The 16,073-nt window shown below is 39.1% G+C and overlaps 1 protein-coding gene across 1 annotated transcript in view; it reads left to right on the forward strand.

The window, feature by feature from the left end:
- The window catches only part of GPLD1 (glycosylphosphatidylinositol specific phospholipase D1), a 50,222-nt gene extending 35,884 nt beyond the window's left edge, over window positions 1–14,338 (forward strand). The window contains 8 exon segments of the mRNA XM_020986838.2: window positions 33–174; window positions 719–824; window positions 912–1,005; window positions 6,287–6,463; window positions 7,745–7,905; window positions 8,593–8,619; window positions 8,745–8,795; window positions 12,275–14,338. Of these exon segments, the coding sequence (XP_020842497.1) occupies window positions 33–174; window positions 719–824; window positions 912–1,005; window positions 6,287–6,463; window positions 7,745–7,905; window positions 8,593–8,619; window positions 8,745–8,795; window positions 12,275–12,361 (845 nt within the window). The 3' untranslated portion in view covers window positions 12,362–14,338.
- The last annotated feature ends 1,735 nt before the right edge of the window (window positions 14,339–16,073 follow it).

Here is a 16,073-nt window from a genome sequence, read left to right on the forward strand (position 1 = left end):
TCCTACTCAAGGTGACTGCTCTTGTCTTCTAGATCAACTGAATGTTGAGGAGGCTAATTGGATGGTAAAGGGGGAAGATGACTATGCCTGGTTTGGATATTCGATTCACAGTCCCAGCCTAAAGAACAGAACCCTGTTATTGGTTGGGAGTCCAACCTGGAAGAATATGAGTGGGTAAGCTCTGATCTTGAATTGTAAGACTGAGCTCAAGTGTAACATGGTAAAGCTTACCATTGCTTCTTAGCCCTCTATATGTAGAATTTCTGTATGTAAACTCAGTACTTTCAAAAAGGAGTAGGGATTCTGGGATTTTGTAGAATCTTTATCTGATGGATTGTTAAAAATAGAAAGCATTTTAGGGGGTATAGTTTGAGGGGTTTTCTACCTGTTGGCAGAAGGAATGGTTTGGTGCAGTAGGAAGGGTGCTGAACCTTTATAGTCAGTCATAGGACCCAAGTTCACATCCAGCTATGGCAATTACACCTGTGTGGCTTTTCAACCCTCCTCTCCCCAGGCCATTAGGATTATGAGGACTAAGGGGTGTGTGTGTGTGTGTGTGTGTGTGTGTGTGTGTGTGTTATGTGTGTAGCCTTTTTCTCTTCCTCTCATGATTCAGTTCAGAAATAATCTTAACTGAATCCTCTGGTGAATCTGCTACCCCAGTGGTGCCTCTGGCTGGAGATGGTTGGGTTGCTGAAAACAGTATGGTTTGTTCCAGTCTAGGTAATGTGTTCTACATCCGTGATGAGAAACAGAGCATTGGAAAGGTCTACGGCTTTTACCCACCAAGTAGACAAAGTTGGTTTACGATTTCTGGAGACAAGGTAGGAGATTCCCTCCAAGGAGAACTGCCACAGCACATTCTGTTACTGCAGAGCCCTTTAGTATTGACAATATTACATTTTTTTCAGGCAATGGAAAAACTGGGTACCTCGCTATCAAGTGGTGTTGTGGAAGTCAATGGAGCCCCAAGACAAGTGCTGCTGGTTGGCGCCCCAACTCGTGGTATGTCGGGCATCACTTAATACTTACTGCTTCCTGTTAGTCAGATGGCCCTTTGGACCAACAGAACTAAATTTTTTAAAACTCAGCATTCATGAAGAACAGGGTCTTCTCTCAAAGTGGAGAACCTTGTTAGTAGGTCCTGAGCACCATGCTTACTTCTCAGGCAAATTATTTCATTCCCTTTTAGGAGGAAGATTAATCCACAAGAGTCATTGGCTCTGCCACCTTCTACTATCCAACCTTAGGCAAATAATTAATTTTCCTGGGTCTCATGTTCTTCATCTGTCAAATGAGGTTGGACTAGATTAATCCACAAGAGTCATAAGTGGCTTTTTTTCCTGATTATTATAGTCAGAACATAGAATTTTTTTTTCTTATTTAAGTCTTGTATTTCTTTTTTCCCACTTAATAGTATTTTATTTTTTCCAGTTACATGCAACATTCACTTTTACAAGATCCTGAATTCCAACTTTTTTCCTCCCTCCCTCCCTTCCCCCCAGACAGCATGCAATCTGATATAAGCTGTACATGTACAATCATATTAAACATGTTTCCACATTAGTCATGTTGTGAAAGAATAATCAGAACAAAAGGGAAAAAACCATGAGAAAGAAAAAAAAACATAAAAGAGAAAATAATATGCTTTGATCTGCATTCAGACTCCATAGTTCTTTTTCTGGATGTGGACAGCATTTTCCATTTTTAGTCTTGGAGTTTTCTTAGATCCTTACATTGCTGAGAAGATCTAAGTCTATCAAAGCTAGTCATCACACAATATTGCTGTTACTCTGCACAATGTTCTCCTGGTTCTGCTTGTGTCACTTGGCGTTAGAGAACAGAATTATACCATTAAAAAAACCCTTAATGAATATAGCTCGTAGTACCTACATTACCACATATTGGCTCTACTGCTGTTCTCTCTTTTTCAGAGTCAAAAGCAGTGATTCCTAACCTTTTTTTTTTAATTTTCCACACCCTATTATTACTTTATTATGTAATTTCACTTCTTCCCCCAAACACACACCTTTAAATACTATGTGGTTTAATAAGTTTATATAGTATAGTTTCATTAAGTTTATTTTAAAAATTAAAGTGTATTATAAAACAGCAATCATCAAAACTGCTTGGTACTGGCTAAGAAATAGAGTGGTGGATCAGTGGAATAGGTTAAATATGCAAGACACAGTAGTCAATGACTATAGTAATCTATTGTTTGATAAACCCAAAGATCCCAGCTTCTGGGATAAGAACCCACTCTTTGAAAAAAACTGCTAGGGAAACTGGAAAAGAGTATGGCAAAAACTAGGCATAGACCAAATCTCACACCATATACCAAAATAAAGTCAAAATGGGTTCATGATTTAGATGTAAGGGCGGATACTACAAGCAAACTGGGCAAGCAGGGAATAGTTTACCTATCAGATCTACGGAGAACAGAAGAATTCATGACCAAACAGGAGACAGAGAACATTACAAAAAGGAAAATGGATAATTTTGATTACATTACATTGAAAAGTTTTTGCACAAACAAAGCCAATGCAACCAAGATTAGAAGGAAGGTAGAAAACTGGAAAAGAATTTTTACAACCAGTCTCTCTGATAAGTGCCTCATTTCTAAAATATATAGAGAATTAAGTCAAATTTATAAGAATACAAGCCATTCCCCAGTTGATAAATGGTCAAAGGATATGAATAGACAGTTCTCTGATGAAGAAATTAAAACCGTCTATAGTCATATGAAAAAATGCTCTAAATCATTATTGATTAGAGAAATGGAAATCAAAACAGTTCTGAGGTACCACATCACACCTATCAGATTGGCCAACATGACAGGAAAATAAGTGTTGGAGAAGATGTGGGAAAATTGGAACACTAATGCATTGTTGATGGAATTGTGAAATGATCCAACCATTTTGGAGAACAATTTGGAACTATGCCCAAAGGGCTATAAAAATGTGCATACCCTTTGACCCAGCAATAGCACTTCTAGGGCTATATCCCAAAGAGATCATGCAAATGGGAAAAGGACCCACATGTACAAAAATATTCATCGCAGCTCTTTTTGTGGTGGCAAAGAATTGGAAACTGAGAGGATGCCCATCAATTAGGGAATGGCTGAGCAAGTTGTGGTATATGAATGTAATGGAATACTATTGTGCTATAAGAAATGATGAACAGGCTGACTTCAGAAAAACCTGGAAAGGCTTGTATGGTCTGATGCTGAGTGAAGTAAGCAGAACCAAGAGAATGTTGTACACAATAACAGCCACATTGTGCAGTGACTAATATTGATAAACAGCCCTTCTCAGCAATGCAAGGATCTAAGACATCTCCAGAGGCCTGATGATGGAAAATGCTATCCACATTCAAAGAAAGAACTATGGAAGTTGAATTGTTATCTTTTTTTTTTTCTCTTCTGTTGAGTTTTGTTTCCTCTTTCTGATGGTTCCTCCTATTGGTCTTAATTTTTACTTACAACATCACTAATGTGAAAATATATTTAATAGGAATGTAAATGTATAGCCTATATCAGATTGTGCGCCATCTTGGGGGGTGGGGAGGAAGGGGGAGAAAAATTTTCAACTCAAAAGCATATGGAAGTGATTGTTGATAAATCAAAATAAATTAATAAAATAAAAAAATAAAAAAATTAAAATTTTAAAGTAGATTTGGGTTCATTTTGTTTTTAGAAATTTGAGCCATCCATAACTTCCTTGGCTGCTACAATAATAATAATAATAATTATAATCCACTTCTCTATAGTGCTATCAGGTTTGCAAAGTATTTTCCTTATGGTAGTCTTGTGAGGTGAGTAGTTTCCCATTTTACAGATGAGAAGACTAAGTCGCAGAGAACCCATGATTATATTGCTAATAAATGTCAGAGCAGGAATCTGAGCCCATGTCACCTGATCATGAATCCAGTGCTATTTTACCATGAAAATTACTGTCCTAGGCTTAAATTGGTAGTCAGAAGAGGCATGCATATATGTATTGGAAAGAACACTGGAGGGGAGGGGAGGACAGAGTTGGGGAGGGGAAAATGAGGAGGAAAGGATGGATCTCTAAGGTTTTCTAGTGCTGGGATCCTCTGTTTAAATTGATCTAATAATAAATGCACTGAGTATTAATGATATAAATAAGAAAAAAAGAACTCTGGATTTGGAGTCAAAATGCCAGTGTTTGAATCCTGGCTCTGCCACTTTCTACTCTCTAACCTTAGGTAAATAATATAATTTCCCTGGGCCTCATGTTCTTCCTCTGTAAAATGAGAAGGTTAGAGTGGAAGTTGACTTCTAAGGTCCCTTCCAGATTGAAATCTTGGGATCCCAATGTCACTATTCCCTCCAAGATTCATCTCTGGTTTTAGGGCCAATGTAAATGAAACTTTTGTTGATAAAGAGGATACCACATTCTTCAAAAATATAACCACCTTGTGAGGATGTTGGTGTTATCAATTTGATGATAAAAAATTCCACTTGAGTAGGATTATTCTGAAATTATTAAAATCACATTTATAGAAATGTTAAACTCTGGCTCTAAGAAATGTCTGCTAGTGTGCAGAGTAACTGTAGTTCTGTCTAACTCTTTGTGACCGCATTTGGGATTTTTTTTTCATTTAAAATATTTTATTTGTTCAAATTATTTTTTATTAATTTACTTTGATTTATCAACAATCACTTCCATAAGCTTTTGAGTTTTAAATTTTTCTCCCCTTCCCTCCCTCCCTTCCTCCCCAAGACAGCACGCAATCTGATATAGGCTCTACATAAACATTCCTATTAAACATATTTTCACATTAGTGATGTTGTAAGGAAGAATTAGAACCAATAGGAGGAACCACCAGAAAGAGGAAACAAAAAAAACCAGAAGAACGTTTAGGATTTTCTTGACAATGATACTGTAGTGATTTGCCACTTCCTTCTCCAGCTCATTTTTCCAAACAAGGAAACTGAGGCAAGTAAGGTTAAGTGACTTGCCCCAGGACATACAGTTAGTCTAAGGCCAGATTTGAACTCAAAAAGATGAGTCTTCCTGACTCTCGGCCCAGTGGGCTCTCTATCCACTGCACCACCTAGCGGCTCCCTGTGTGTAATAAAGCCATATTTATTTGGTGACATAAGGGAATGAGGTGTTCCAAATAAGTGAAATTTTCAGATAATTGAATTCTCTCCCTTAAGGTGCTGATGCTTTTAAAAAATAATTTTAACCACCTTTCATAGTTAGTATTTATACCCACTTTCCTGCTTTAGTAAACAGAGTACACCAAATATTATCTTTCTCTACAACCATTACTGTATTAAACCGTACAAGAATGATCTCTTCTGTGTCCTTGTCTGAGGTTATTTGCTCATATGCTAAGTGGACCTGGTTGCTGTGCTTTTCTTGTTAGTATTTTTGTGTTCTTCCTTTTTTTTGTCAAGAATCATGTCTTGCTGCTTTTATGGGGCTTGCATTCAAGCAATCCCCATGAAGTTTCTAACTGTCAGTCTGCTATAAGCTGAGGCAGAATTGAAGGTTGCCCAAGAAAATCCTATAATCAAGTTTGGCGAGTAAGTCACATTAATTCTATACACAGTACTAAGTCCCTAGCTCTGGCGTAAGGGCTTGAAGGCAATTCTGATCTTTGCCTAAGAAACCAGGAAACCAGCATGCCTAACCCTAGTTTTGCAATATTCTAGGGTATTGCTGTAGTACTGATCTTAATGGTAGTACAAAAATATTTTTGAGCAAAATTAATTTGAATTAATCTGCATTTAAATGACAACTGTTTTTTCTTGTCACTCAAAGGTCTTCTGTTCACTTCTTGGATTTATGCCATTTTGGATCATTGAGGTGGCAGAAAGTTCTACTGTCAAATGATTGGGGGTAGACACTCTGTTGTCTTGTCTCAAGTTTCTCCCCACTCCAGTCTATCCTCCATTTAGCCACTAAAGTGACTGAAGATCTGATCATGTTACTGCCCTGTCCCCCTTTCCCCCATGTATCTTGTAGCAAAAGCCAATTTAGTATTTTCTAAAAACTAGAATTTTCTAATAGTAGATTGGCTGCCTCATAAACTAGTGAGTTCCCTACCACTTGAGGTATTCAAGAAGCATCTGTAAGGGATATTGTAGAAAGGATTTTTGTATTGGGTGGCAGATTAGACTAGATGGTCCATTAAGATCCCTCCCAAATTTAAAATTCTCTGCTTGGGTTAGTTTCATAATATGTGACATCTTAAATCTAACCCTCTGATACTTTGTGAGTTGCTCCATTTTCGTTGTTTTGTATTGTTTCAGATGACATGTCTAAAATGGCATTCTTATCCATGACCCTGCTCCAGGGAGGCAGCACTCAGATATATGACTTGACAGCTGAGACAGAGCCCTCGCTGCTTGGCACCTTCAGTGGGGATAGGCGTTTCTCTCGCTTTGGAGGGACGGTACACTTAAGGGACCTGGACAATGATGGATTAGGTAAGAAGGTGACGTGAACTTCAGCCAAGGAGTCAGATTCCTTTACTCAATGGAGCAATTCCCCAGAAGACACTCCCCCACTCCCCTGGTTGTACCGCTTGAGCTCAAGAGAACTTAATAAGAATTGGCATCATCGAGTTCAACCCTATCAGCCCAGAGACAGTATGATTTACCCAAGGTCACCCAGGTGATGAATTGGCAGCTCAGTAATGCTAAGGACTTTTTGATGATAATTCTGAGCCTAATTAGGCCCAGACCAAATTGTGTAACAAGAGTGACTTATCCTCCTTATGGCTATGTTCAGAATCTCCACCCTATTAACTGATGATGAATAATGAAACAGAAAAAGAACATCTGCCTTAGTCAGGCTAAGGTTGGAGTAGACAATTTCAAGGCAGGGTAAGGAGTGTGTTGGGATAAGGAAGTTATGATTATCGTGAGGATCCAAAAAAGAACATGACTATCTTTCCTCCAACCCTTCCCTCCCCTCCTCACCTCCTCTCAGGCCCTCACTATCTCCCACCACCACTATATCTAATCTGTTCCCAAAGCCTCTCACTTTCACCTTTGCAATTTCTCCCCTTCTCCCCTGCCTCTCCTCTGACACTGCCACCAATCTGGTATAGGCCCTCATCACTTCATGTCTGTATTGCAGTAGCCTGCTGGTGGGTTGCCTTGTCTCGAGTCTCTCCCCACTCCATTTATCCACTAAAGTGATTAAGAACAAAACAGTCCCTCTCTTGACTCTGGGAATTTTTTTTTTTGGCTTTTTGGTGAGGCAATCAGGATGGTTAAATGACTTGCCCAGGGTCACATAGGTAGTACGTATCAAGTGTCTGCGGCTGGATTTGAATTCAGGTCCTCCTGACTCAAAGGCTAGAGCTCTATGCACTCCACCACCTAGATGCCCCTGACTCCAGGCATTTTTTTCTGGCTGTCTCTCATGTCTGGAACACTCTCCATCCTCTACTGACCTCCCCGGCTTCGTGTAAGTCTCAACTAAAATCCCACCTTCTACAGGAAGTTTTCCCCAACCTCTCTTAATTCTACTACCTTCTCTCTGTTAATTATTTCCTATTTATGGAATGTATAGCTTGATTTGTATATATTTGTTTGCATATTGTTTCCTCCATTAAATTGTGAACTGCTTGAGGGTAGGGGCTGTCTTTTGCTTCTTTTTGTGTCCCTAGCACTTAGGACAGTACCTGGCACATTAGTAGGTGCTTAACAAATGTTTATCAGTTCATTGAGACATCTTCCATTCGTGCTTAATGTTTATAGATGAGATCATCATATCAGCCCCTCTGAGGACGGGGGACTTCACAGGTGGGCTGCTTGGTGGGGAGGATGGCCGTATTTACATCTACAATGGCAAGAATGTTCCACTTGGTGATGCCACAAACAAATGCAAATCCTGGATCTCTCCATGTCCTGAAGAAAAGGTAAGTCATATAAATGTTCTCTCACAAAATCCTAGCACTTGGGTAAAGGGCAGCTAGCTACTGAGTCCTTGCTAGCATAGTGAAATCTCAATGCTAAAACACTTCACGAAGAACCAAAGGAATGCTTAATGACTCCAGGGCCTGTATTGTCTGTGCTATTTGTCTCCCCTACTTGAAGAAGCATTTAACAAACATGCGTAACATATATGGCAGTACATGCAGCATGTTGGTCTGGGAGGGGTATCATAAAGTGTCTTAGCATTTCAGTCACAAGTCTAATAAGATCCCATGGTCAAACGCAAGAGAATGACCACTTTAAAGGTCAAATACATAAAGATCCCTACCTCCTAGATTTAGCATCATAGATTTAGAGCTTATAGTCCAATTCCTTCATTTTACAAATGAGAAAACTGAGGCTGAGAAAAGATGAAGTGACTAGCCTGTCATACAAGTAGTAACCGGCAGGGGTAGGATTTGAACCCAAGTCCTCAGACTTTGAATCCATCAATCTTCCCTTGAATCCAGTCATCCTTCTTTCAGATGAGTTCCTTTGTCTCCCATTTTCTGCGCTTTTGTAGTCTGGCCGTCACATAAAATTTATTCTTTTGAATCTATCTATGTGTACCATAATGACTGTAACATGTCTCTCTCTCTCTCTCTCTCTCCTACCCCTTTCTTTTCTTTCAGGCCCAGCATGTATTGATTTCTCTTGAAGTGAGTATCTCTTGAAGCATTTTTGAGAGAGAAATGAAGACTGTCACCTTTTTTTTTCTACTTCAATTTGTTGTAACATGACAGGTTTTTAAAAACACCATTAACAGACAAAATATGTTTTATAGGAAGGTTCAAGATTCGGGAGCTCTGTGGTCACAGTGAAGTCAAAGACAAAGGTGGGGACAACAAATATTCATACGTGTGTGTGTGTGTATGTGTGTATATACATACATACATACATTCTATATATATATGTATCTGCTTTTTTCTTTAATACTAATTCTTAATATTTGGGAAGAGTGTCTTTCAGCCTACCAATGGTCAACAAGTATTTATTAAGCACCTACTGTGTGCCAGGCACAATGCTAGGTTCTAGTGATATAAATACAAAGAATTAAACAATCTCTACCTGCAGTGATCTTACATTCTAATATAAGCCTGTGACATCAGTCATTCACGCAAGGCAAATATTTATTACATGCATACCTCTGTATATCTTGACAGGGCTTATTTTTGGAAATTCATAGGATCATAGATCAAGAACTGAAAGGTACCTTATGGGTCATATAGTGCAATACCTTTCAGTACACAGAGGGAGAAACTGAGGCCCAGAGAGGTCAAGTGATTTGCCCAAAGTCACACAGGTAGTGTCAGTAGCAAAATTTGAATTCAGGTACTCTGACTCTGGAACTATATCACACTTGCTGGCCTGAATTCCGTGGAACAAACTGCAAAGTGTGTTGGCAGCCCTGTTTTAGGGCCACAGGGCTTAGACAAATCAGGGGCAATTCTTGTACCCAAATTTTTCTGCCAAAGAATGCTTAACTTCATATTCTAACATTTTTGGTACAGTAGGTGCAGGGCCAATGAAATCCTGTGACTGGCTGGGTTCTAAATTCAAGGAGGTAAGGGTAGGTTGCCCTCTACTGGCTGGCTTAAATTTCAGGTGCTTCTTTAGTTTGTGAATTTGATACATAAAAATCTGAGCCGCAGGATTTAGAGCTGGGAGGGACTGTGGAGGTGATTTAGCTCAAACCTCTCATTTTACAGATGAGGAAACTAGGAAGTCAAATGATCTGTCCAAGGTCATGTTGGCAGGAAGTAGCAGAGCTAAGAGTGTTCTTCCTACTACACCAAAGATTCATACAAAAGGTTAAATTAAAATGATTAATTGTATAAAAGGATCCTATAATTTACAAAAATTCTTAACTTAGGACTCTTAAAATAGCCAGTTCCTGTTATGTATTAAAAACTTGGTTTAATTTTACAGAACTCTGACAGTCATAAATGTTTCCAGGAACACTTGTGTTGTGTAAAATGAATGACGCTTATAAATAAATTCTCTGTTATTTTCATTATTTGAGGAGAGTCACACAGCTGGTGAGTTTTAGACATCTGAACACAAGTCTCTACTTCAAGATCAGAGCATTTCCCACTATATAAGCAGCTAGGTGGCAGACTGGGCAAAAGTGTTAACCTTGGAGTCAGGGGACCTGAATTCAAATTTGGCCTCAGACACTTCTTAACCATATGAGCTGGGTGAATCATGTAATTTGCCTGCCTCAGCTTCCTCATCTGTAAAATAGGGGTAATAATGACACCTATCTCCCAGGGCTGTTATGAGGATAAAATGAGATGATATTTGTAAAGTGCTTTACAAACCTTAAAGCACCATGTAAATGCCAGCTACTACTACTCCTTCTACTTCCACTACTACTGTTAACAACAGAAGCAGCAACAGCAGCAGTACTATTACTAGAACAACCACTACCTTCATTTTTAGAAAAGAAGCCCTACTATGTGCACAGGACCACCTTAGAAGGTCCCTTTCAACTTTGAAGTTCTGTGATTCTGTCCTAAAGGATATACTAAAGGGTGTGTGTGTGTGTGTGTGTGTGTGTGTGTGTGTGTGTGTGTGTATGGCACAGTCTTTTACAGGAATTTAGTAGTTTAACAAGATCAGAACAGAGTATGATGTAGTGGAAAAGACACTGGACTTTGAGTCCAAAGACCTGGGTTTGAATCCAAGCTCTCTGACCTTGGGCAAATCACATTACCTCTCTGTGCCTCAGTTTTCCTATCTATAAAATGAGGGGTTGAAACTAAATAATCTTTATGATTCCTTCTAGCTCTAACATTCTTTTAACTAATATAACTATAGAGCACTGGGCTTAGAGTCAGGAAGATTCATTTTCATGAGTTCAAATATGGCCTCAGGTACTTACTAGCTTCATGACCCTGGGCAAGTCACTTGACCCTGTTTGCCTTCATTTCCTCATCTATAAAATGAGCTGCAGAAGGAAATGGCAAACCAATCCAGTATCTTTGCCAAGAAAACCCCAAATGGGGTCACAAAGAGTCAGACACAACTGAAATGACAAAACAATAACAATTATAAAATAGTTCACGAACAAGACAGGACCAGGTGCCAGGGCTTGAGACATGCAGTGAAGGAGCTGGAGCAGTTAGGGAAGGTGTTTGAATAAGATGGTCTTTGAGCTTGACCTTGAAGGATCAGAAGGATTTGAAGGAAGAGCAGGGAACAGATGGGTAAAGGTTCATTCAGGCAAAGGAACTTATGGGAATGGGAATTTAAAATGAATTATGTACATGTGGATAACAAGGCCAGAGTTAAATGGTAAGGTCTCTGTGCTGATGTCCTTGCAGAACACCCAAGCTGAAGTGTCTGCCTCTTCTGTGGCATCTGTCCAGAGGTGAGGACATGAGCCTCACTTGTCCATCTCCCAAACAATTTCAATCCTAGAAAACAGACAGGTTGCAGTAAAGACTGGCAGGTTTGTGCTCCAGGCTGTTGAGTTTGCTAGGAACATAGAATCAGATTTAGAGCTGGAAGGGACCTCAGAGGCCATTAAATCTAATGCTCTTATTTTAAAGATAAGGGACCTAAAAAGATTAAATGATTTAGCCAAGGTCACACAGCTTGCAAGTGACAGAGCCTAGGATTGAAATACAGGTCCTCTGACCTCACAACCAGCACATTGTATTTTTTACACTGCCTTGAACGAACTAGATGAAAATCATACTTCACTGAAAAGCCACTGGTGTTTGATCTGAGTTTTCCTAGAGGAAAGAGCTTAAGATTCATCTTCTCCCACTTAGTGAATGCCACACAATGATTCTTTATGCCAGAGATAGGAAAACAAATTCTTTTTGTTGTTAAGTGGTTTCAATCCTGTCTGACTCTCTGTGACCCCATTTGGCTTGCATATGACTTTTAGTTGTTTCAGAAAATCAAATGTCCTTAAAGGATAATAAGATATTGAAAGGAATGGGTTGCAAGTTCTGAAGGTATTCCAAAGGATCTCCTTTATTAACCCCCCCCAAAAAAAACCCCACCAACAGTATTACTTTATAGTCTTCCCTCACAGGCCACTTTGTTAAATCAACCCCTTGTTAAAACCAGCACTGTTCTGGCCTCCAAGGATCCTGGCTTGTGGAGACCACATGCTGGGAAGCACCCTTGCTATTCATGCCATTGTTCTTTATTCTTCCTTTTCATTTCTTCATTATGGACTTGGAAAGGAATCAGCTACTTCTCCAGTAGCATCTCAGACTCTTTTAGGGTTTATGAGCATTTGGAATTGTGGCTAAAAGCCCAGCCACAGTTATTCTGTCCTATATCATGTCCTCACAGAATCAAGTGGTTGTTGCCGCTGGGAGGAGTTCCATGGGAGCCAGACTGGCTGGGACGCTTCATGTCTACGATCTGGGAGTCGACTAGAGACCTGGCCACGTTCCCCTACCTACCCCTCCCTTTCTGATGGAGAGGCCTCTGACACATGGATGAAGTGGCACCTCAAGTGGAGCCGCAGTGGAGTATCATTTAGGTGGAGCTCCTGGGAAGGTAGAGAAAAGATAGGAAGAGTATCAGGCAACTGGGAATTGTGACACCTTCAATTACATGACTCCACCATACTATGAAATATCAGAAACTCCTTTTGCACACATCCTCCTTTCCAAATCTGATTCCTTGTCCCCTCCCTTGCATCTGATGTGTCTTCCTTCTTTTTTGAATTTGGTGTTGAGGACTCTGGTTCAAATCCCACATCTACCGCTAATGCTATGTGACTGTTGGAAAATTATTCTCTCCAGGCTTGTTTCCTCATCTAGAAAATTAGGCTAGGTGGCTTCTAGGGTCTCTTCCAGATCTCGATCTAGGAGCTGATGACCTGTTGCCAACCTGTTCCCTCCTCCCACTTATCGGAGTGGCCCTTCCCTGTTCCTGGGATGGTCTTCTTGTCCTTACCTATTTGGCAAGCCTTGAAAACTTGCTTCTTCCTTTAGGGAAGCTTAATTAATAACTAAGGAAAGGGTATAGAGAGAAACTGTAGGAGGGCAGTGCAGAGGGGAGTCACAGGGGCTGATAATCTCAAAACCCAAGACCATTTTTTCTGCCAGTGGCTTTGAAATCTTAAGTGGTATGTGGCTAGTGATGTTAGCATGTATGTAGCTCAGTGAATGGGCAACAAGAAAAAAAAATCAGTCTGGTTCAACTGTCTGAAAAATTGAGCTCAGATTTCCCCATTTACTTAATTCTTTTAGTCCGAATTATTTTCCAGTGTTTCATAGGTCTCATTAATATAGGTATCCGCTCCAGCAAAGGAGATGATTATCTATTCATGCCTACCCAACCAGGGCAACTCATGAATTCAAAAGAATTCAAAAGAATGAAGTTATCCCCAAGGTTATATACAGTGAAAAGCAAATATTAAAACTGAAGATAATGAGGCCTCTCTGGGTATTCTACAAATTCTGCAGAGGTAGCCAAGGATGAGATAAGGCTAGGACCTCAAACTAATACCGTTTCATTCTCTTTCTCTTAGAAATGCCTTAAACAGGGTGGTGGCTCAGTAGGCAGGGTTGTCTCAATAGTAGTGGAAAGTCTGACGGCCAGGCAGAATATATGGGAGCTAGCTGACAGTGAAGATTGAATATAGGATCAAGAGGGGATCTGGTGTTCCAGATTCCCTTCCAGCAAACTGCACTATCATCTGTCACAGACTATATTTAACTGCCAGTACTGAGAACTCTTTATACTCGATTTCAATCATGTGTGACAGTAACAGAGTAAAACTAAAAAATGTCCAACACTACAACATCAGTAAACAACATTAGTAAAGTCCAACTTTACTAATGATGAGCCCATAGCAATTGGGGGGGGGGGAGTGGAGGAGAGAAGAAAGTAACTTGGAAGAGGTGATATGCATGATGATCATACCAGTTGTTCTGTACTACCCATGGAGGAACTATGACCCTGGTGAGATTATCAGAGGTATTTTGGGTGTCCTAAACACTTCAAGAGTAAATCATTGTAAATATGAATATTTCCTAGCTTCTCTAATACCAAAGTGTAGGGTGAGAAGAGGTCCCAAGTAGAATCCAATCTAAGGGTGGGGGTAGTAGAAGTGAAGAAGAGACAAATAAAAGTGAATAAGATAACTCCGTAGGTATACCTACATGTAAATCTTAAGTGATTCCTGACCTAGGTTTCCTGGGGAAAAGCGGGGGGGGAGGGGAAGGTGACCTCTTCCTTGGAATAGTAGTTGCAAACAAGAGACTCCATGTTCTGTCTTCCATACAAGAACAATAGAAACAAAAACATGGAAAAAATTATAGATAGAACTATACCTGGCAGTTCAAGATACATTTAAAAAATTCCTTAAGCTGCGTTGCAATAAAGTACTGCTGAACAGAGAAACTACCATGAGTACTATTCTGTGTGCTGTCTTACATTATATTGATTTGTATGGAGTTTTTGTTATTAATTCAAAGGAAATCTGGTAATCAGGTGACAGTCAACTGCTCAACAGTAGCAATTTCTATAGCTAATGATTTAAGTATTCTTCATTAAGTGGTTAACTCTTGGAGATTCTAGGCATTAAACTAGACAAAATGAAGCTACTTGGGTTACTAAAACGAAATACTAAGCCTGCTTGCCCATCAAGACAGGCTTCTTATACTACCCGTATTTTCCCAAAACTTTGTTACTAATGCTTCACAGAAATGAAATGCTCTTTCTTTGAATATGGCCCATATTTACCTAAAGATTCCTATTTTTAATCAAAATAATTTTATTAAAATACTTCGATAATAAATATCATGTTCACAGATCAAATGGTATTTATGTGAAATCATCATAATAGTTACAAAATACATGTAAGCTATTAGCAACAGGTAAACTGTGAAACAAGTTTAACAGGATATTTAGCCGCAGTATTATTCCATAATTTCATGTTGAGATATAGATTCCCCACACCAAATTATTCCTGGGATTATTTTCTTTAGCAGAATTCTTAATACTACAAAATGAAACTTTTACAAGTTTCACAAAAAATTATCTTTATTTCAAGAAACTAGAACTATATACATAGCATTATTTGTATCCATCTTATTTATATTATATAGCACTGTTCTTTCAAGACTAATAATATAAAACCTTATCCCATATCAGTCATGCAAACAAGAGATTAAGTGACTTACAAAAAAAAAATCCAGTGATTCTGTTAGGATGGAATCCCAGGGCTCTTGATTTCTACTGCATTCGCTGCACTAACCATACATATTATCTGCCCCTCTACAAAGTAATGAAAATAAATCCCAAACTCTAAGTGTAGTTTAATGTGGAAATTCAGAAAAAGTGAGAATGTGTAAAATTCTTTGAGCTTCTCCACCAAAGTAATATGTAATTGTGTAAACTGAATTGTTTAGTTGTATAGTATATTACAGTGTTATATTCACAAAATAGAGATCAGATGCTAATGGTCTTTCAGAAAGCCATTGTTACCATTATATTTTTCTTGGAGGCCAGCTCTGACAACCAGTTAATTAAAGAACCACAGTTATTTCTGTTAGCTTATATTAAACTGTATACTGTCAGAACTGGAAGGGACCTCTGAGACTACCTAGCTCAATGGCCACGTTTTATAAATGAGGAAATGGGACCCAGCAGATCAAGTGACTTAGCTAAGGGCACACAGCAAATTAATGGCAGAGCCAGAAGTCGTCTGGTGGTGTCTACCGTGCCTTGTCTACCATGCCATGCTGCTTCTTCTTGCCAGGGTTAATCACAATGCTTGCCTTCTCACATTTACTGTTTGGCTCTCTACCATTTCAGGTTGAAAGGCTAAGTTAATGTACTTTAGATGTTCATTTTTAGAGTATCCCTTTTTTACATGAGCTTTTATAACTAAGAAAGTCTGAATCAAGGAACACTTTCAAGGTGGATTGAATGGAGAACTTTGGAATGAACACTTGACCTGATAGCCTCCAAAAGTTAAAAAAATTAATGCCTCTTTAATCTTATGAGGTAGTTAAAAATTTCCCTACCTGGAGAATATAATCAGCAAAAGATTTTTAAAAAACCTCCAGGGTCACAGACAGAATCAGTTACTAAATGTAGAGAGAAAAAATATTAGCAAGGATCTGGGATCTAT

This window comes from Phascolarctos cinereus, unplaced genomic scaffold, assembly GCF_003287225.1.
Source record: "Phascolarctos cinereus isolate Bilbo 61053 unplaced genomic scaffold, phaCin_HiC Scaffold_4;HRSCAF=312, whole genome shotgun sequence".
In the NCBI taxonomy this organism is placed as follows: Eukaryota; Metazoa; Chordata; class Mammalia; order Diprotodontia; family Phascolarctidae; genus Phascolarctos; species Phascolarctos cinereus.